The sequence below is a fragment of the Pyrus communis genome, chromosome 10, assembly GCF_963583255.1.
Source record: "Pyrus communis chromosome 10, drPyrComm1.1, whole genome shotgun sequence".
Classification (NCBI taxonomy): domain Eukaryota; kingdom Viridiplantae; phylum Streptophyta; class Magnoliopsida; order Rosales; family Rosaceae; genus Pyrus; species Pyrus communis.
Window position 1 is genome coordinate 24,138,688 of NC_084812.1, and position 22,639 is coordinate 24,161,326.

The 22,639-nt window shown below is 37.7% G+C and overlaps 2 protein-coding genes and 1 long non-coding RNA gene across 3 annotated transcripts; 1 reads left to right on the forward strand and 2 right to left on the reverse strand.

Annotated features, from left to right (window-relative positions):
• Positions 1-6,018: 6,018 nt before the first annotated feature.
• LOC137748669 (carboxylesterase 15-like) lies at positions 6,019-7,230 on the reverse strand. The gene has a single exon (XM_068488837.1). The coding sequence runs from the start codon at positions 7,146-7,148 to the stop codon at positions 6,147-6,149; it is 1,002 nt and encodes a 333-aa protein (XP_068344938.1). The 5' UTR covers positions 7,149-7,230; the 3' UTR covers positions 6,019-6,146.
• A 5,284-nt stretch (positions 7,231-12,514) lies between these two features.
• LOC137748721 (uncharacterized) lies at positions 12,515-16,219 on the forward strand. The gene is made up of 4 exons (XR_011070109.1): positions 12,515-12,686; positions 14,976-15,026; positions 15,376-15,459; positions 15,907-16,219. It is a non-coding gene; the product is annotated as an uncharacterized lncRNA (long non-coding RNA).
• A 5,343-nt stretch (positions 16,220-21,562) lies between these two features.
• LOC137746592 (putative RING-H2 finger protein ATL69) lies at positions 21,563-22,387 on the reverse strand. Its single transcript, XM_068486605.1, has one exon. The coding sequence runs from the start codon at positions 22,385-22,387 to the stop codon at positions 21,863-21,865; it is 525 nt and encodes a 174-aa protein (XP_068342706.1). The 3' UTR covers positions 21,563-21,862.
• Between the last annotated feature and the right edge of the window lie 252 nt (positions 22,388-22,639).

Genomic DNA, 22,639 nt, shown 5'->3' on the forward strand with positions numbered 1-22,639 from the left:
AAAATTGGCATGTATACAAAGTCAAACGTGTACGTATATGAGTGTTTTTTATATAACGACATATCTACACTAAAACTACGAGATAAATTGGTTTCGAACTCGTCATTCTCGAGAATTGAACCTAATATCACTCACTTACAAGTAAAGAAGAATATTATTAAGCCGTAACAGTAAGTAACAGTACATATATGGGTGTTAAATTATTTGGTTGTTAAATATAGCTTCATGAATTAGAGAAACAAAAAGAAAATTGAAGCTTAAACAACATTGAGTACTGATTAAAAAAAAAAAAAAAAAAACCTGCATTGACTAAAAAATCCATTTGACTACAGGACCTATCGAGCCTACTTGTAACTTCACATTTTTGTGGAGACCCAAATTTTCTGAATCCAGCCAAGGCAGCCACATTCCAACTTTCCAATATTTTGACTGCTAGGAAGGTTATCGGAATTTGAGGAGAAGTTGAGAAGATGACTAACATATCTATGTGTCTTAATCAATTCTCAAAACCATAGCTTTTTTGGGGTATATAATTGAATATATATAATTATATATATATATATAGTGACGGTAGACCACGAGAAAGAACACACCAAAACGAAGGCATCTTGCAAATGCTGACAAAATATAAGAGTAAGGTTAGGAAGATCGAATTTTTTAAATCAAATTGCAAACCAAATGAGATGTCATCAATAAGAAATAAGCACGTTAATCGACACTTTACTAATAATCTAATTATTTACAATCACATCATTTAATTTTAAAATTTTGATCTACCTAGCATTGCTCAAAAAATATATAAGAAAATGAAATCATTGCAAATATGGTTGTTTGGTGCCTTGCCTCCAAATATGGTTGTTGTGTTGGCTTACTTTATATCTTACCTCACTTATTTTATTTTCAAGTGATACTAGAGACTATTCGGCTGAAATTTATTTTGTAAACCAGTTAAGGTTTATTTTTAAATCATTAAATAAAAAATTCAGCTATCAACCGTCACATTATGTGGTCTACAAACATGGTCCAAAGACATGACCTCCCTGACATTTTCCCTTTTTTTTTTTTTTCATTTCTCTTAGAATCAATAATTAACAAACTTAAAATCTTAGTGGTCATCTGAAAACTATTTCGTTTTCACTTTTGACGTTCTTTCATTTGATAACTATTTTCAATTTTCAACTAAAATACAAAAAAAACTTTATTGAAATTTCAGTTAATAATCAAACAAGTTTTCAATTAAAAATAATAATAAGAAAAAATCAAAAATTTGAAAATAAAATGGTTTCTCATAACCTGTTAAAATAGAGTATGAAAATGTTTTATGACGAAAAGGGTTTGTTATATACAAAAGGATAGTGCTCCAAGTTAATATAGTCATGATATTATTTTAATACTATTGAAAAGAAAATTGCGAGTTTGAGCACTAATCATTGCAAATTTCCATGCATCTGTTATGTAGCTTCCTGCCTCCATTCAAAGAAAAAACGCACGCTTTTATACATGTGAGGTAGTGGTGGGCCTTAAATTAGGGGTGATGGGATTATGCGGTCATTTTTGTGTCTGGGTCCGCACAGAGACGTAATCCGAATGCCCAATTTCATAATTATTCAATAAGAGAACCTCTCCAGCTAATAAGAGATTACCAACTCCAGAAGAGATCCAAGCAAACAAAGAACAACAACAATGACATGAGTTTCACATCAATTGTGGACAATAATGGGGGGACTCCCCTATACAAAAGGACGCTTCAATTTTTCATACTCAAGAGATCCTTGTGTCAACATTTTAGAGTCGTGTTGATATTGTCTCGGCTTAACCATCTGTATTGTCTAATAAGTGTTAAATTTTATCTCAAAAAATCTCAGTATAATTAGGAGTGCAATCCCTAATGTGAGATCGCATTCTTCAACATCTTGATCTCTTAATCCCTATTTAAATCCACTAGTAGCAATTATACTTAAACCAACATTGTATTTTGTAAATACATTATCTAAACCTAAATGAGAACTGCTCTAACACGATATCTAGCATTAACAATCTCAGAGCTGTTATTTCCAGGCTAGTCAGTGCTTTGTCAAATGTTCGTTGGGCTAGCTAGTGCCTTCTTACTCAAGCTTTTGTTGCGCCTTTTGCTGAATTTGTCTGTATGTATACTTGGACTGGTCTTTTCTAGAGCCTTTTATAGCTTCTTTATTTGTTTGTAGTAAATTTTCCAAAGAAAAGGAAAGACGAAAAAAAGGCAAACATGAAAAAGTGAAGTTTCTAAAAAGAATTCGTTTACTACAAACAAAAATTCCTTCTCTAATATTTCTTTCTTTGTGTGTTCACTCCATTGCCCAAAACAAAGTGAAAGATGTATTCTTGTTAGCAAATTCAAAATTATACTCTTATTCATATTTATCGAGAAGTGAATATGGTGGCTGACAAGGACAGATCAACATAAGGACCAAAATGGTCCTGGGATCATCTGAAGGCAGGAAAACATGCCTGTGAAGGTCCAGGGACTCTTCTAATCAAAACACATGACAGAGTTCGGTAGAAATCAACAGCTTGCATCAACAATACTCGATAGAGTTCGACTCTTATATGTTCTCGATAACACTAAGCAAATTGCTTCGGCATATGGTCGATATATGTTGACATGAACGCAACATGACTCGGCTGACAACAAGTCCACCAAGTAGTCAACGAATTGCCCCAGTTAACGAACTGATTTTTTTTTTTCCACACTTTATGCGCTGCTTTTGTGTAAAAAATTGGACTTCTAACGTTGTGACCCCCAAGGTTTGAATCCAAGATCAACCTTTGGCGGCAGATGATTTGCTTCTTTAGTTCATAATCACGATCATACATCTTATTTACTAATTTTTCAATCTTGCCTAGGTTAAAGTTTGATTTGTATGATTTAGAATCCGTCGAAGACATTCTTTGTGATTTTATTTCTGTTTTCTAAATAATCCAAAACAATACAATGTGAAAAACTGTTGTGCTCAAATGTTCAATGGAATTGGACCCATTATGGACTTTAGTATCCGGAGCCCAGAGATCCATAAATTTGGAACACACAAATTGAATCTGACAGTTTTCATTAACTCATTCCGCTAGCCCACCTCACACAAGCCAATGACTCATATTTCTTTTTCACACAATTGTGCGGTTCAAATTTTTTTTGCACACTTTGTGCGTTGTTTTCGTGTAAAAAATTTGGACTTCTAACACTGTGACCCCCAAGGTTTGAATCCAAGATCAACCTTTCGTGGCAGATGATTTGCTTCTTTAGTTCATAATCACGATCATACATCTTGTTTATTAATTTTTCAATCTTCCGTAGGTTAAAGTTTGATTTGTATGATTTAGAATCCGTCGAAGACATTCTTTGTGATGCTATTTCAATTTTCTAAATAACCCAAAGCAATACAATGTGAAAAACTGTTGTGCTTAAATGTTCAATGGAATTGGACCCATTATGGACTTTAGTATCCGGAGCCCAAAGATCCATTAATTTGGAACACACAAATTGAATCTAATAGTTTTCATTAACTCGTTCCGCTAGCCCACCTCACACAAACCAACGACTCATATTTCTTTTTCACACAATAAATGGATCACATCTCTCCCTTTGGGTCATCCAACACCAACTAGTGAAGTCGCGGTTTTCAGAAATATACGGGTGGATTCTTTAATCTGTCATGATTTAGGAACATGGGACATGGACTTCCTTAGAGGCTTCTTGGTGGAGGAAGAACAACATGCCATCACTGAGACTTATATTGGGGATGTTTTTAAGGGGGATCGACTTGTGTGGGCATTCAATAAGCATGGAAGGTACACGATGAAATCCGGATATCACCGGGCTCACTCACAGATGCTTAATCTGGACGGCCAGCGCACGTTCTCCGCATGTCCTAAAGCAGGTTTGGAAATATATTTGGAAGTTACATACCTCTCCAAAAATCTGAAATTTTATGTGGAAGACATTACACCGAGCCCTCCCAACAATGGTGGATCTTTTCAAACTGTGATCTGCCCCCTCCCTAATCTGCCCTATTTGTCAGTATGGTGAGGAATCTGTGGAACATATGTTTCTTTTGTGTTCGTGGGTGGAACTAATCTGGTTTGGAGGAATGTTAAGTTATCGAATTGATAAGGATGTGATTTCGACTTGGGAGCAGTGGCTTAACTCCATCATTGTGTCTAATATTCGGTCTCATCAGGAAAATGAGCGGTTGCTCTCTTTCATTGCCTTCACATGCTGGCACATATGGAAAGCTAGGTGTAATTTCATTTTTAATCAAAAGGAAGTCAACCCATCCCGAGTATTGTTTGTAATTTCCCATTCGGCTGATAATTTCTCTGAGGTGACTCGTACTTTCGGGAATCATCAACCACCTGCTTCAATGGGTGATGCACTGGTTGCTTGTTAGACTTCCCCAACTTCTTCATTCATCAAATTAAATGTCGATGCAAGCTGGAAAGCTTTGGGTGGTTTAGGCTACGCGGGGACGGTGGTGAGGGATGCTGCAGGAAATTTTCTTGCTGCTGCTCTCGTCAGAATCTTGGCTTCTAATGTTGGTCAAGCAAAAGCTTTGGCACTTTTTCATGGGTGTCAACTGGGTTTATCACTGGGATTCATATTTTTCATTATGGAATCGGATTCTCTTAAGTCGATCTCCAGCTCGACATACTCGTTGGAAAATGGCAACTGGGAGGCATATCCTACTCTGGCGAAGGTCAGGCGATTAGGGGGTTCCTTTAAAGACTGTCGCTGGTCTTGGGTTCCAAAATTAGCCAATATAGCGGTGGATTGGATGGTGTCAGAAAGGTTTCCGAAGATGAGCGATGCTTCATGGGTCGATAGACCTCCATCTTCGTTGGTCAATGTTTTGAACAAATATGGGTTACCTTATCCACCTTGATTTTGTTTAAGCAATGTAGGGGGCGACGCCTTAGCATTTGTTGCAGAGTCTTTCTACCTTGTACCCCTTATATTGCTCGATTTTTTGCAGTTCTTGTTGCTTGCCTCAATGTAGGCTTCTTGTGTTCTTTAGGCATCTTTGCCCTGGAATGATATTGCCCAGTTTACCGAAAAAAAAAAAACAAAACCAGGTACAAACAAACATAAAGGCAACGCAAATGGTCCCCTTCCCCCTTGTAAAAATTGATTGAAATTTACTAATTGAAAAACCTGGACCCTTAGAAAAAGTAGTTGTTGAACCGAGGGATTATGTGAGTAAAAAAAATATATTGTTGTTGAAGAGAGATTGTGTATCAGATGTGACAGTGATATGAACTAATTGAGACCGATAACTTAAATTGAACGATTTGAATTATTCAACTTGTGAGCTTCGAAGTGTGCAATCAGGAAAAAAAAAATTCTCAATCTCCAAATGTAGATGGTCCCCCGTCATGTATTCGTCCCTTTGTTACTCTACTTTCAAAATTCTCCAAACTTATGTTTTTATTTTCTTTCTAATTTACTGCGAGACCATTATTAACAAAAGAGATGATAAAATTTGAGAAAATGACCAATTTAGGAAATTTAAAGAATTATGTTAGTTTGTCCCCATGGTTACGGCTTTCCTATTCAAATCTATTGTTTTTTTATGTTCAAATCTTGTCCTCTTTTTAATGCGGAAGTTAGTGTAGAATATCGTTTAGGCTAGATTTAGGTGAAGAAAAATGCCCATATCTACTAGCGCTATGGGGATTTTCGAACCTCTGGGTTGGTTCAAAAAGAATAGTAGGTATAATGCTACAACAATAAGCACACACCACATTTCAACCTGTGAGACCAAGGTAAGAGAGAAAGGTCAAAGGCCACCAACTGAACATCCCCATTCAAAATACCAAGTTAGATATATACATGATGAATATGAACCACCATATGGATATGAATCATCATTTTAAGATTTTAATCTAAATTTGCATAAATTCATCGTGTTAAATAAGGGCTTGTAACAGGGAAAACAAAAAAAGAAGCAAAACGTTTTAGCAAAAAAAAAAAGAAGAAGCAAAACATAAGAAAATTGCAATTTTTATTTTCATTACGAAAGTTTATATATATTATACATTGGGCATGAAACAAACGACCTATATGTGGCCAAATATATATAGTAACGTTATTACCAATTACATGGTCGATTTTATTAATGGTTGTTGATGAAATTTTTTATCCCTGAAATTAGAGCCTCGGTTTGTTCAGCCGTTTGAGGATCCATATCCACCGCAATCTTGTTAAGATAAAAGCTATGACTCATTCCTGGACTAATCAGAAGCTCCACGTCCTTCTTAGCCCTCTTCATGGAGTCATAATATTCCATCTCTGTGTCTACTATCATGTCCATCTCAGCAATGCATAGAAGAAACGGCGGCAGCTTCAGAGTATCTAAAGACGGTGCTCCGGAGCCCATCGGACAAGTTATCCGATGGTCCTTAGTCGAACCCAATGGCAGAGCCAAGCTCAGAAACTTGTCCACCATGTCTAGGGTTAGCATAGGTGACTCTGGCTGCTCCAACTCCGACCTACTCCTCACTGATCGAACGAATCCCGGGTGGATAGGGATCCCACCTGCTAGCCTCAACGGACTCAAATCCACCTTCCCTGCTCGAGCGGCAACTTCATGCACGAGATTTCCACCCGAGCTGTCCCCTATGAGAAAGACACGGTTGAAGTCTGCGTGGCTGACTAGCCACTGCTCGTATGATTCGCCTTGTGCAACGGAGCGAAGCCAGAGCAGCGCAGAGAAGCCGTCGATGATTGGAGCGGGGAGACGGTGCTCGGGTGCGAGCCTTAAGTAGACAGAGATACAAATGGCTTTGACTGAGCGTGCGAGCTTGGTGTACATTTGGTAGTACATGTACCAATCAGCCTGGCTTATACAAAAGCCACCTCCATGGAGATGAAGGATTACAGGGAGCTTCAAAGAATCCTCGGGGTTTGTCTCTGGTAGATAAATTCGTAGCCGTAGGTTTTCGTTGACGCAAACATCTCGGGTGGCAACTCCATCGATGAATTCATCATGTGGTGCGACTGGCTCAGTCATGAACTGGACTTGAGGCGGTCCAGTCCATGTCCGGTCAACTGAGCCATCGGCGAACACTCTCAGCCAACCAGACACCTCATCGACAAGAACCTTCTGGCAGACCATGGTTGATATATATAGCTAGTCTAGATTACGTGATAATTCTTAGTAGTACTACAGGTAATGTCAGAGTATGTGGATATGAGACCCTGACACGACCCTTTATATAGGAGTTGGAAGCGTGTGGGAACTGAGAAGGTTGTTGGAAACTGCAAAGAAGGTTGTCGGAAACTGCAAAGAAGATTCAACGCGGTTCAGTTTTTCAAGAATGGTAATAAACTATGCAAATAAAAATAGTACGTCATCACCAACTCGATTAAAATAAAAGTTGACTTGATTGACGCTGATTAAATAAAAGAATCCGGATTTTGGCGGGATCCATTTTGTGGGGATTTTAAAGATCCGTTAATTATATTTGTTCGTCGTACATAATGGTATCGTTTGGTATGCAGACGGGACGGGACGGAACGGAATGGGACGGGACAGGACGGAACGGAACGGAGCGGGAGCAAAGATGCCCTCGGATGGAAACAAGGAGGAAGAAGGAGACGGAGAGGTTATAATTTTGTGTTCCACGGATGTGGAACGAGTCGTTCCAGGGGGTGAGGTGGAACGAAAATTCACCCAAAACTCGTCCCATGGAACAGCTCGTTCCACCCGTTTTAGGCGCACCAAACGTGGGACGGAACGCCTTGTCCCACTCTGTTCCGTCCCGTCCCACGTACCAAACGGTACCAATACGATCAGAAATTATTTTAAATATTTTTATTTAAAATTAATTACAAACAGTACCTGATAAAAATTAAACGCATAATGTATGATAAACGGACACAATTTACGAATTCTCATAATCCTCATCAAAAAGATCCCAGAGAGGATCTTGTTAGTAAATAAAAGTGTGTTCTTGGAATATTACATGTACCAATGGGCTGCATTCGCACTGCTTATGTGAGTGACACCATTAACTTGTGTACGCTAGGTTTATTATTCTGTATTTGTAGTTTTGTATTATATTTGAGGGTATACATACATTAAATTAGAGGAAAACTAATGAAAAGTTAAAAAAAATTATAGTTTTAATGAAAATGACAAATAGAGATATAGTGAGTAGTACCAGAAAAAAATGTAATTTTTCGTTAAAAGTAAACAGTAACGAAAATGTTTTGTTAAAACTTTATATATATATTCTCTAGGTTGATACTGTAATTACCAATTACGTAAACATAGGGTTAGGGTTAGGGTTAGGGTTAGTGGTTGTGATGTGATGTCTTTTGGATTGTATGTATAGGAAACTTTGACTGAGGTTTCGTAGTGTGATCGTCATGTTATATATAATTATGTATAGCCATAATTAGGGTTGTTAGTAAGCTTAGTTAGTAGAATAAATTAGGATTTAGGCTTTAATAAACCCTAGATAAAAGTTAATTGTTAGGCCTCATCACTGGAGAAAACTTGTTGCATGGATTAAGGGTTAAGGGTTAAGTGTACTTGTATTGTGCCTAAAACGATGTTATTTTGTGCTTTGAATTAATAGGAGTAGCTAAGTGAGCTTTTGTCATTACTCCAAAAAATCGTTATGTACTTTAAATATGTAAAATTCTAATAAAGAAAATATACGTGAATGCCTAATGATATTTTAATGAGTAATGATATTCTTATCATAATTTTATGTCACATTTCTTTACCATCTTAGGTAGCAGATGAGTTGAATGAGCTACATTATTTAATTTCGATCTTTTTATTAATTAAAATACTTAAATAATCCTAAGTGGAAGAATGAGACTCCTCGTATACCACAATCATCATTTAATTAACGAGAAATTTTTAGTTGTGACGGGAATACAGATGGTACACCACGTATTTTTATACAAGTGGTAGAAAATTTTAATTTTTAAGTTATTAATCTTTTAACACACATAACCCACCATTTCTATAGGGATACGTGGTGTACCACTTCGTGTGACGGTCACACTGACAAATCTCTCTTAACTAACAATCTTTTTATTAATTATTGATTAACATTTTGATTAAATGCTAATTAATTTAAATGATTTGATTGTCCAACTCATTTAACACCTAAAATGTGACATCCCGTCCCAGAAATATCGAAACGCACGTGTGAAATTACAATTTTACCCCTAGTTCGTTTCTTTGACATTATTGGTTGTTTGGTGTGGTGTGGCATGTGCTGGGCCACACACACACACACTCACACACTGTCTCTTTCTCTGTCTCTCTATCCCTTGCTCCTGTCTCTGTCCCGTGTCTCTTTCTCCCTTCCTGTTCACCTTAAAACGTACGGACAAACACACACTCACTCGAACGTTCACGGATCGAGGAAACCAAGGACACAGTTGAGCTCGTGAGGTTGAGGGGAACACAGCCATATCATTTTCAGGTGAGAACTCCGACGTTTTCACGTCGATTTCACAAACTCCGATTTGTGTACTGTTCATGCAAACATTAATCTAGCTTGTTTTTGGGATTTTGAAGCTCGTAGGTGTCTTAGTGAGGTCCTAAGGAGCATCGGAGTAGCTCGTTGGACGAAATTGGACGTCGGAATCGTGGGTTTCGAAGTTGGCCGGTTTTTGAGTTTTGAGACAGGTATGATCTCGTGAATTTTAGGCTTTAAAAGTAGTCTATCGTGATTCTACAAGTCCTAAGCTTCATTTTGGTTCAAGAATCATGAAAAATGGTTGAGAAACGAGTGAGAAAACACGATTTGAAATTTTTCCAGTTTTCCAGCACCGGAGTCTCGCGCGAAGAAGGTGACGGAATATTCCTGACGCCGTTGACGGAATCCGTTAGAAATAACGGAATATTCCTCACGACGTCAGTTGACGCCGTCCGTGTGCGCCGCACGTGCCTGCGCGTGGCCAGCGCGTGTGGCCGTGCCTTGGCCGGCGAGTGGGGGCGCGTGCGGCGGAGGAAAATTTTTCTAAAAATATGGTTGTGATCCTGAGGTTGTGTAGAGCACGTTGGTATATTCATTTGTCCAATTTGAGTAATGTATGAGAAGTTATTACGAAAGTTAGGTTATGTGCTTTAAAGTTAACGTTTTTATAGTTATTTCGCATATAGGTGATACCTATCCCGAGGACGAGCGTGGTCACTCGAGGCAGGGGGGCTACGACCCTTCCACATACCAGTGAGTGGGCTTTTGTTTTCCGTATATACCTATATACATTTATATTCCCAGAAATTGATTAAAAAGGGTTAATTACGTTATGCCATGCACCATATTATTATTGTTTATGCATCATCACATGCATTAGTAGTGGCATACATTTATATATGCGTATTGGGTGCCGTGGACGCACAGGTAAGTGCCAGGTAAGTGGTATGCATGTTTATATTCAGTAGTAGTTTGAGATGCTTAGAGAGCTCATAACCTGCACCCCCGGTGTTAGTGCTCCCGCCCAGAGTAAGGCACAGTCCTTCACGTGATGTTCACCTCCCGCACCACACGCTCAGCTTGGATCCAAGTTAGGTGCACAGTCCTGTCGTACAGACCACTTTAGGTGGTTCCGACTCGTAGGTGACCCGCGATTATTCGCACAATCTTCACGTAATCGTAGCACTAGAGCGTATATATATATTACACCCAGGCCTGTCGTACAGACCACTTTAGGTGGTTCCGACTCGTGGGCAGGTTCAGTTATTGAGTTTGAGATTTGAGCTCTATATGCAGCCGTACATGTCACGTTAGGTGACTCCGGCTGCCAGATGTTATGCTATTGATGTGATTTATACCTGAGCACTTGCATATCATTATGAGGCTTTGACATGGCACATTGTTGAGCATGATTGGCATACCCTTGAGCATGTTGGGCATATCTATACATACGTATATATGTTATTTTCTGGGAAGTATACAGGTTTTTACGGCGAGGGGTTAGAATGTATTTTTGCTAAATGGTTTTCAAAGAGCTTTGTTTTTGCCCACTCACGCTTTTGTTTTGCGCCCCTCCAGGTTCTAGTTGTTTAGCAGTTTCGGTGGTCTCCCAGAGGGTTCTTCCGGCTTTTCTGACAGATACTCACCAGCGTAGGGTCACCCTCGGGTGTACTTATGTCGCAACGTTTCTTTTGGACTGCTATAGACCTGCTCTGAATTGTGTCTCACTTATACTAGCACTTGTTTTAGTACCTTGTATGCTAGTTTCTAAATTATTCGTACTTTTATTACTACTTTATTAGCTTCCGCACGTGCACATGGCTACGTCACCTTCGTGTGACGGCCAGCACGCTCCGATCTCGGTCGGGGTGTGTCATAAAATGATAAAGAAATGTGGTATAAAATTATAGTAAGAATAGCATTATGGTATTTTAATATACTATTGCTCTCCGCACATCTTTTCTTTTCTTCTCTTTTATTTTTTATTTGCTTCCTTGGAATTTCTGATTTGTAGGAGAAAAGGTAAGACTCAAATTTCACACAAGCATTTATAGGTAAAACTTGTGAGTTTTTACTTGGCCCTCCTCACGCCCGTGAATGAAAAGAAGTCCTCCATTTGAAAGACTCAATTTTTTTAGTCAGCCCACCCAAAAAAAATTTCTTGACTCCGTCCTTGGTTCAAAATTTTCAATAATTTCTCTCCCACCCTTTGTCTCTCCCCGACTGTCCCTCCCAAAACAAAATCGTAGATTTTCTGCAATCTAAATCACCAACCCCTTGCTCTAAGTTGGGGTCGACGAAGCCACTCCCCACCCTTTTCCTAGCCTCTCTCTCCCTTCTTAACCCTCTGCCAACCCCTCCACCTCTAGTATTCCTTCCACTCCCTTCCCATTCACCCCGCTGCCTCGTGTCTCCCCTACCCTTTCTTAACTTCTGCAGCTCATTCTCTCCACTCCCTAACTCTTCCCCACCATTTTGTGAGTAGCTCTTTCATGGCTTGGAGCCTCTACTCATATTTGGGCCATGCTCGTTTCAAGTTCTCTTTCTTTATTTAGGCGAGATTCGTGGTTAGGGTAGGTTTTGTGGTTGCTGGTGGGTTGGTTCCACTTCCATCAGCTTGTTTCCATAGCGGTGACACCACTACAAGAAAACATGGATTAGGTGACGGAATTTTTTGTGGTGGGTGCAAATTCATCACATTTGGGTAAAATTGTTGACGCTTTTTTGAAAATCGTCACATTAAGATTTATGAAGGACACCAAAATATTTTGCATCACTTATACTTTTAGATTCGTCACAAATAAGTGAGCGAGAAAGTTTGCCACCCAATGAAATGTTAATATGTGACAAAATTTAACATTCATCACATAGCAAAAGAAAAGACCACCTGACCATTCCTCACATATAACCTTAAATTAAAAGAATTAAAAAATATTGAAAGTAATTATCAAAACCCCCAAATTGTAAAATCTATTTCATTTTGTTCTCACCCATCCCATCTTTAGCACACCTTCGTTCTACTCCTTCGCTTTCACTCCAACAACCAGCCACTTGGTGGTTACCAGTGATGGCAGCCACAACTTCTCCTTCATCTCCCTCCCTCAGCCACTCGCCCATCTGTTTTTCGTCACCGTCGAAGTGCTCGGGCATTCAAGCTCTGAAATCCCCAATACAGGGGGCTTTTCTGCATTTGTTCTCCAAAACTTTGGGTATGTTCTCAATTTCTAGATCCTATCTTTTTCCCTTTAACTTTTTGTTTAGTCTCAAATTTATGGTGTTTTTCTTAGATTTGTTTTCAATCACTGTAATTTTAAGTTATTTTAGGTAATGAGTTTGGTTGAGAATCTTGGTTAGGTTTGTAATTTTTTTTCTTGGTTGCCTGGGTTTGAGGATGATTAATCCACTTTCTGAATTTTAATTACTTTGAACTTTGATTTTTGGGAAACTGCAATTTCAAAAATCCAGACATGATTATATCTCCATAATTTCTATGATAGAATGTTCGCAAAAAGATTCACATGTACTGCCTGATTAGATTATTTGTCCTGAATCCTGAGGTAAATCTATAAATGTGGACATTTTGCTTAGACGGAATAGCTTCCACCTCAATGCTTCAATCATGTTTTGTGTCCTTAAATCCAAGAAAATTGACTAAACTAAAATAAACTCTCCCAGTCATTTAGCATAGGTGGTGAGATGAGGACCAGAGGAATTTTGGTCAGTTTCTGGTCCACCAATTTTAAAACAGCCACATAGCCCCAAGAAAATAGACAACAAGTGGTTTCCAGCAAGCTGCCATTTTCACATCCAAACTTGTTTTCCCACCTTACAAATATTCATTCGAACTTTAATTTGATGTACTGAACCCCTCACGCATTTTGTTCGACAAGCCTAAGACTTAAGTCATAAGTTGCTAAATCTCATAAACATACAGCATCTTTAGCAGCTTTAGCTTTACCGCATCAGCACAGATCCTAAAGTCTAAAAATGAAACAAACTAGTATTAGAATGTGCCTCTCATCATTTCTAGCCCATCATCATCACAAACGTTTAAACTGACTAGAATAGGGGAAAAGGAAAAAAGAAACACTTAAAAAGATCTCTACTATTGACAAAGGATATGAATATAGCCAAGGTCTTGGGAGAATATTCTTCTGGATATAAAAGAATAAAGTAACTATGAACGGTCAAGCCTTCTATCTTAAAATTCTACGGGCTGACTACTAAGTGTGTCATATCCTGGCCCGGGGCGGATCACTTCCCGGGCCCGTTCCACCATCGTAGCACGATATTGTCCACTTTGGGCTTATCATTCCCTCACGGTTTTGTTTTTGGGAACTCACGAGCAACTTCCCAGTGGGTCACTCATCATGGGATTGCTCTAGCCCCCTTCTCGCTTAACTTTGGAGTTCCTACGGAACCCGAAGCCAATGAGCTCCCAAAAGGGCTCGTGCTAGGTAGAGATGGAAATATACATTTAAGGATCACTCTCTTGGGCGATGTGGGATGTCACAATAGCGGGCCTGGGAAGTGATCCACCCCAAGCCGGGATGTGACAAAGTGTGTACATACTATCCAGCACAATAATACACGTCAAAAACTCTAATGGAAACTGAGCACGTAGAGATCTGTCTTATGTTCTTAACATTCAATTGCAACATAGTGAACTGAGATAACCCCTCTTTTTATAGGACCACATACAGAGAATAACGGGTAGAAAGTAACCCCTCTTTTTATGGGACCAAATACAGAGAATAACGGGTAGAAAGTAACATTAAGGGAGAGGAGGAAAAACAAATGGTAAGCACTACTAGTCAAAATTTAGTTGGCACAACTGACTTACTTGTTTACATCTGGGTGAAAAATTCTTGCAAGCTTCCGATAAGCTGAAAAGTGAGAAGTATACAGTAGAAAAATTAGAAGATGATAATCCAGAAGAAGAAAAAACAATACCCAAGAAAAACCAAAAAAGCACAAACCATGATTTATTCAACGCTTCAAGCCACTCATTATAAGTTGTTCGATCTTTCAAGCACACAAACATCACACTAGATGCTTTATGTATCCAAGGAGTGATAAAAGCTTAATTTTATTTGCTGACTTGTATAAATACCAAAGCATTTCACATGTTGCACCACATCAAGCAATACCCTTGTGTAATTGATTGTGAGTCTTTTCATTTTTTGTCCATTATTATTCTATTTCTATATAATCTTTTTAATTTCAAGCTTGATAACACAAGTCACTTCAAGTAACTTATAACTTTCAAGTGCTTGGTGATGGTGAATTTTTATTTTAAAGTATGTCATATATTATCCCTCTAGTTTGTGTTCGTGTTCTTGTCTATGCTAAATGTAATATAAGCTTTTTAAATAATTGAGTTTGCATATTTGGTATTTTTAATTTTGAGTTGGCTTCAGTGGAGGCCATTTGGACTAAGTTGGGAATGCTCATTTTTTGTTTTCTGAATTCCTGAACGAGATCATCAATTTAAGCAGTTTTCCTTTTCTACTACACTGTGATGGCATGCGTATTCACACGAGAACAAGGTAAACTTGTAATCAACTATTGAAAGTTCCTTCATCATTAACTGGTTAGATTCTAATCCCAGCCTCTGTAGAAATGTTTAGCAATGGCACACATTCAATTTGGTGATTTGGATACATTTTTCACTAGCGTGTTTAGAGGGCCTTTATTTATCTTTTACAAAAGAGTACTTGTATAGAAAGAGCTTGAGAGGCAAACGCGGCCTACCCTATGAGAAGAAGCGCAAGATCAAAGAAGCTCTCGAAAGTTTCCTATCTCTAGATACATGTGTGTGTACTTTGTTTCTTATTTGAAATTTGGTTTTGGAGTCATTCGATTCGTAACAATTTTGGGACATCTTTTTCTTTGCAGAGGGGAAACCAATACCCACCGAGCTTCGGAATGAGGAGGCTGCTCTTTGTTAAGAGCTCGATTTAGAGGACCAAAATACTACCGGTACGGGGGTTTATAGTGTTTAGCCTTCATTAGTAGTGATATCAATTTGATCTTTATAAAAGTTGAATGCTTTAAAATGACAGTGAATAAGTAGTTAATGGTATGAAACTAGATATATTTTTCTTGTTAATTAATGGAATTTTAATCTAGGATGTTTTCAAGCAAAATTCATATATTCGTAAGAAAAAAATTAAAGTATTACCACAAGGGGGCAAAACCATTTCATCCAACTTGCAAGGAAGGCTCACAAGGTAATGAAATTAAAGCACATATAAAACTCATTATGTAATTTAGATAGGCTCGTTTGTTATGTTTCGTTCTTCTTACTGTAACTATTTCTTCAATTCTTATTTTCTTCTCTTTTGTTAATGTTATTCAAATTCTCAATGCACTTGCTATTGTCTAGACAAACATACACCAATGTTTCCTTCTCTTTTATTATGTAAGGATAAGATGAAGAAAAAAAGGATGGAATTAAAGGAGAAAATATTCAAGATGCACCTGAGGTAGTGATGGTGATCTTTCAAATGACAATAATACTTGTGCTAAACTGAAGACCATGATATGGTTGATGACTTATGTATTTTGTTGTTGGTTTCAAACATGCACATGGTATACCTGTTTTACTACCAACTCAGGGGCTTAGAATCTTGTTAGCATCTCAATATGTCTAGAGGTGTTAGGATGCTTATGTTAGCTTTTGGGATATACATTTGGTGTATGTATTGGATGTTACCTAACTTATTGATCAATGAAATGTGATTAACCAAAGTATTACCTCATATTTATTATGAATGCTAATTCTGGATGACGAAGCAGGGTACAAATTGTTCCTAATAGGTATATGAATTTGACATATGTGACACAAATTGCGTCACATGCTAAAGGAATATGTGACGCTTTCAATCTCACTTATCCTCAGCCTTATCATTCTACGATTAGATTGCATGATGATAAATTCCTCACTTATACATTTGTTATGTGACAAACTTATAGGTCACTAACTTTTATGTTTTGTGATGCTTATTTCGTCACACGTAAAGTTATTAAGTGACGAATGCGGAATCACTAATACTAAAAATATTTGGCGAATTAAAAAATTCATCACTAAACTATAGGTGATGCTATATGGGTGACGTGCATAGTGATGTTGGATTTTCTCACATATAATCAAATGTGACGAATTTTCATGTTTATATGACAAATGTCTGTCGCCACCTAAGCCATGTTTTCTTATAGTGCATTCTCCTCGATCGATTTGGTGGTTGCAGCCTTGCACCCGCATATCCAGCTTACCCATTGCCTTGGGCATTCAAATCTAATGGCACTACTACCTTGTGCAACCACATCAAATGACTTCGCCCTTGTGTAACCTGATTTACTCATGGATGTAGTGGAGCTCACTCGTGTGGTGAAGGTGTTGTCTTGGTTAGTGTCCTAGTCGCTGAGATAAGCTGACTGATGGCCACTTGCTCAGAGTAATGTGTAGTTCGTTTGTAGCCTCGCCCTACGAGTGCTGTGTTTACAATGACTGGATGTTGACTTTTCTTTAAGTGATGAGTTTGTGGTCTAGTCTTTCAACAATGACTTTATGTGGTCTAGCTTGAGATGATTTTATGTGGCCTCGTACTTCTACAATGACCAATGTGATCGTTGATATAGATTTGTTGTGTCTATCATGTTATTGTGACAAATTTGTACTGGTGATGTTTTGTAGGGTAGGGTTGTGCTTTTGGTCGGATAGGGATTTATTGTAATTTGCTTGATTGCACAACACTCTAGATCAATTTTTTGGTCACTAAAGTTATGTGCCAAATTGAAAACCTTTGTAATCTTTGTGAAGTTCAATGAAATACCACTCTCCATTGCTTCTTGTAAAAACAAAGTAAATATGCCAGCATGGTATTTTGAACCTTTACATTTACGTTTTTATGCCTTTCTCTGATTATTTAACAGCGTTTTGGGACGCATTTGTGCGTACAATTTTTCTCGTCAATTAACCTTTGAATTTTTGCGGTCCTTTTTAATGTTTCTGCCAATTGAAAAGCATGCACCAAGTTTATTTTTTTAGGACTGACCGGTTTCTTTACATTGCATATGCATGTCTACTAATCCTAAGATCATGCTAGGAAGTTAATTACTCCCTGGATAGTACTCTCAAGTTTTGAATCTATGTATTATTTCTTCTTTGGTTATCCAACGTATATTATCGTCATTTGCTTTGGTCTTCGCCTTAATTTTTCTTGTATTAAGTTTAATAGTACTGATGGTTTGTCTCAAAAAAATTATGGTCAAGCCACTTGTGAGGAAGTTTTTCAAAATTGGCATGTACAAAGTCAAACGTGTATGTATATAACGACACATTTACACAAAAAGATACGAGATAAATTGGTTTCGAACTCGTCATTCTCAAGAATTGAATCTAAGTTCACTCACTTACAAGTAAATAAGAATATATTAAGCCATAACAGTAAGTGACAATACATATATGGGTATTAAATTGTTTGATTGTTAAATTTAGCTTCATGAATTATAGAAACAAAAAGAAAATTGAAGCTTAAACAGCATTGAGTACTGATTTAAAAACAAACAAAAAAAAAAAAAAAAAAAAAACTGCATTGACTGAAAATCATGTCTCCAATTCATGAAATGTCTATTTAACACAATGGATATTTATTCCTACAATTATTATAAAAGAATACCTAGGATATCAGAAGATATTTCCATTTGACTACAGAACCCATCGAGCCTACTTGTAACGTCACTTTTTGTGGAAACCCAAATTTTCTGAATCCAGCCAAGGCAGCCACCATCCAACTTTTCCAATGTTTTAACTGCTAGGAAGGTCATCGGAATTTGAGAAGAAGTTGAGAAGATGACTAATATTTCTATGTATCGACTCTGAAAACCATAGATTTTCTGGAATATATATTGAATATATATATATATTAGTGACGGTAGACCACGAGAAAGAGCCCACCAAAACCGAGGCATGTTGCAAATGCTGACAAAATATGAGTACGGTTGCAGATCAAATTAGATGTCATCAATAAGAAATAAGCACGTTAATCGATACTTAATTAATAATTTAATTATCTACAACCACATCATTTCGTTTGCAATTTTGATTTAAAAGATTTGGTCTACCTAGCATTACTCAAAAAATATATAAGAAAATGAAATCATTGCAAATATGGTTGTTTGGTGCCTTGCCTCCAAATATGGTTGTTGTGTTCGCTTACTTTATATCTTACCTCACTTACTTTATTTTCAAGTGATATTAGAGACTATGCGACTGAAGTTTATTTTGTAAACCACATGATGTGATTGTTGATAATTAAGTTTTATTTTTAAATCATTAAATAAAAAATTCAGATATCAACTGTCACATCATGTGGTCTACAAACATAGTCTAAAGACATGACCTCCCTAACATTTTCCTTTTTTTTTTTTTCATTTATCTTAGAATCAATAATTAACAAACTTAAAATCTTAGCGGTCATCCGAAAACCATTTCGTTTTCACTTTTTACATTCTTTCATTTGATAACTATTTTCATTTTTCAACTAAAATACAGAAACAACTTTATTGAAATTTCAGTTAATAATCAAACAAGTTTTCAATTAAAAATAATAATAAGTAAAAATAAAAAAATTGAAAATAAAATGGTTTCTCATAACCTGTTAAAATAGAGTATGAAAATGTTTTATGACGAAAAGGGTTTGTTATTTGTTATAGACAAAAGGATAGTGCTCCAAGTTAATATAGTCGTGATATTATCTTAATCTAAAACTATTGAAAACAAAATTGTGAGTTTGAGCACTAATCATTGCAAATTTCCATGCATTTGTTATGTAGCTTCCTACCTCCATACGAAGAAAAAACGCACATTTTTATAGATGTAAGGTAGTGGTGGGCTTTAAATTAAGGGTGATGGGATATGCGGTCATTTTTGTGTCTGGATCCGCACAAATACGTAACCGAATACCCAATTTCATAATTATTTCAATAAGAGAACCTCTCCAGCTAATAAGAGATTGCCAACTCCAGAAGAGATCCAAGCAAACAAAGAACGGGAACAATGACACTCACGTTGATTGGGGACAACAACGGGGGACTCCCTTGTAGAAAAGGACGCTCCAATTTTTCACACTCAAGAGATCCTTGTGTCAACATTTCAGAGTCATGTTGATATTGTCTTGGCTTAACCACATGTATTGTCTAATAAGTGTTAGATTTTATCTCAAAGGATCTCAGTGTAATTAGGAATGCAACCCCTAATGTGAGATCGCATTCTTCAACATCTTGATCTCTTAATCCCTATTTAAATCCACTAGTAGCGATTATATTTAAACCAGCATTGTATTATGTAAATACATTATCTAAACCTAAATGAGAATTGCTCTAACACGATATCTAGCCTTAACAGTCTCAGAGCTGTTATTTCCAGGCTAGTCAGTGCTTTGTCAAATGTTCGTTGGGCTAGTTAGTGCCTTCTTACTCAAGCTTTTGTTGCGCCTTTTGCTGAATTTGTCTGTATGCATACTTGGACAAGTCTTTTCTAGAGCCTTTTATAGCTTCTTTATTTGTTTGTAGTAAATTTTCCAAAGAAAAGGACAGACAACGATGAAAAAAAAGGCAAACATGAAAAAGTGAAGTTTCCAAAAAGAATTCATTTACTACAAACAAAAAATCCTTATCTAATATTTCTTTCTTTGTGCGTTCACTCCATTGGCCAAAACAAAGTGAAAGATGTATTCCTGTTAGCAAATTCAAAATTATACTCTTAATCATATTTATCGAGAAGTGAATATGGTGGCTGTCAAGGACATATCAACATAAGGACCAAAATGGTCCTGGGATCATCCGAAGGCTGGAAAACATGCATGTGAAGGTCCAGGGAATCTTCAAATCAACAACACTTGATAGAGTTTGGCAGGAATTGGCAGCTTGCATCAACAACACTTGATAGAGTTCGACTTTCATATGCTCTCGATAACACTAAGCAAATTGCTTCGGCATATGGTCGATATATGTTGACATGTACGCAACATAACTCAACTGACAACAAGTCCACTAATTAGTCAACGAATTGCCCCAGTTAAGGACCTGAAATTTTTTTGCACACTTTGTGCGCTGTTTTTGTGTAAAAAATTTGGACTTCTAACACTGTGACCCCCAAGGTTTGAATCCAAGATCAACCTTTGACGGCAAATGATTTGCTTGTTTAGTTCATAATCACGATCATCCATCTTGTATACTAATTTTTCAATCTTGCCTAGGTTAAAGTTTGATTTGTATGATTTAGAATCCATCAAAGACATTCTTTGTGATGTTATTTCAGTTTTCTAAATAATCCAAAACAATACAACGTGAAAAACTGTTGTGCTCAAATGTTCAATGGAATTGGACCCATTATGGACTTTTGAATCCGGAGCCCAAAGATCCATAAATTTGGAACACACAAATTGAATCTAACAATTTTCATTAACTCATTCTGCTAGCCCACTTCACACAAACCAACGACTCATATTTCTTTTTCACATAATTGTGCAGTTCAAATTTGTGGATTCCTAAGCTCCGGACACTAAGGTCCAAAGTGGGTCCAATTCCATGTTCAGTGAGCCCATCATTTCTAATCCTCTTAGCTAAAAGAAATGAGAATCAACAGAGTACCAAGAACGTATAATTAAATATTTTTAACCAACACGACTATAAATCTTCTGCACATAGTAGAAGTGCCAAATCAACTTATTGGGTTGTTAATGGGTACTCGTTAAGACTTGTTTAATTTGATATTATCAGAATGTAGTGGTGAGATTGATAGAAATGATAATGATGTAATGTGAAATCAAATTAAATACGCCTTAATGGGTATCTATTAGCAATCTAATGAGTTAATTTGACACCCCATAACATATAGCGTCAACGTATACAACTGCGGGCAGAGCAGACCAACTGTCTAACAAAAGTAGATTAAGTAGATAGATAAAGAGAGTAGTTGACATCAAACAAAAATTTAGGTAAGTAATTCAAGCGCAATCTACGGCAATCTAACTACTTTGTATTCAATGTGAACAATCAAAGTCATCTAACCTCCAACATGAACGTAAATGCAAATCAAGATGGACCAACTAATACTATATACTACCCATGTGCTCCTTCCGTCGTGGACGAAAGATTGTCACTTGTAAAAATCCGCAACTTAAAAAATAAATAAAAATTCGTGTAGCAACTTCTTCTACTAACACTAATCTACTCTAAGAACAAGAACAGGAGAAAGTTTGAATCCGGATCACACGGTGATTTGAAGATGAATACCTTAACTCGCCATTGAAAGTAAATTAGAAAAAAACCCCAAGATTTTAATCAAGAAAGAAGATGAAAATAATCAGAATCAGAATCACCTGGCATTGAAAGCCAGTGGCACCAAATCGGACAGAGGGCTTGGACCGGCCGACGGAGCCGGAGAATTTCTACAAACCGGACACGTGGCGCTCATGCGAAGCCACTCATCGACGCATTCTGCATGGAAACAATGGTGGCAGTCCGGAATGCACCGTACTTGATCCTTGGGCTTGTACTCGGACAAGCAAATGGAGCACACCGCGTCGTTGCGCTGAGGGAGCCGCCGGCTTTCGCCGAGTACCAACTTTGGGTACGAGTCAATGGTGGGGTCGTCGAGGCCCGTGAGGACCACCACAGGCACCGTTGAGTTGCTTGTGGTGGAGAAGCGGCGGTTGCCGTCTTCGTAGTAGTTAGAAGTGGCATCGCCCGTGTGGCCTCTGCCGGTTGAGCCTTTAACTTTAACGCAGGCGTAAGAAGCGAGCATAATGGCGGAGATGAGGACGAGGATGCTGACGGCAATGGCTATGCCGTAGCCGACGCCGACACCAGGGGCTGATGCAGGTGACTCCGCCGTGAACATGAGAGAGAGATGTATAATTACGTAAAAGTGTATGAAAGGTGAGATTTGAAGAGGGCAGGGAGGAAGGAGGGTTTATAGGTGTGTGTTGAGAATTAGGTAGAGACAGTGGTGTCTGAAAGCCCGCCGGGGTCCGCGGGAAAAAATTAAATTGATTCCACCTTTGTAGTTTGTGTATTTATTGGGATTTATAGTGTCACCCAACTTTGGCTTTTAGATTGGAAACCGCAGTCACATGCCACTAGCCTTGAAGTG

Bases quoted from the DNA above. Each gene is read 5' to 3' on its own strand.
- LOC137746592 (XM_068486605.1), bottom strand. From the start codon at position 22,387: ATGTTCACGGCGGAGTCACCTGCATCAGCCCCTGGTGTCGGCGTCGGC.
- LOC137748669 (XM_068488837.1), bottom strand. From the start codon at position 7,148: ATGGTCTGCCAGAAGGTTCTTGTCGATGAGGTGTCTGGTTGGCTGAGA.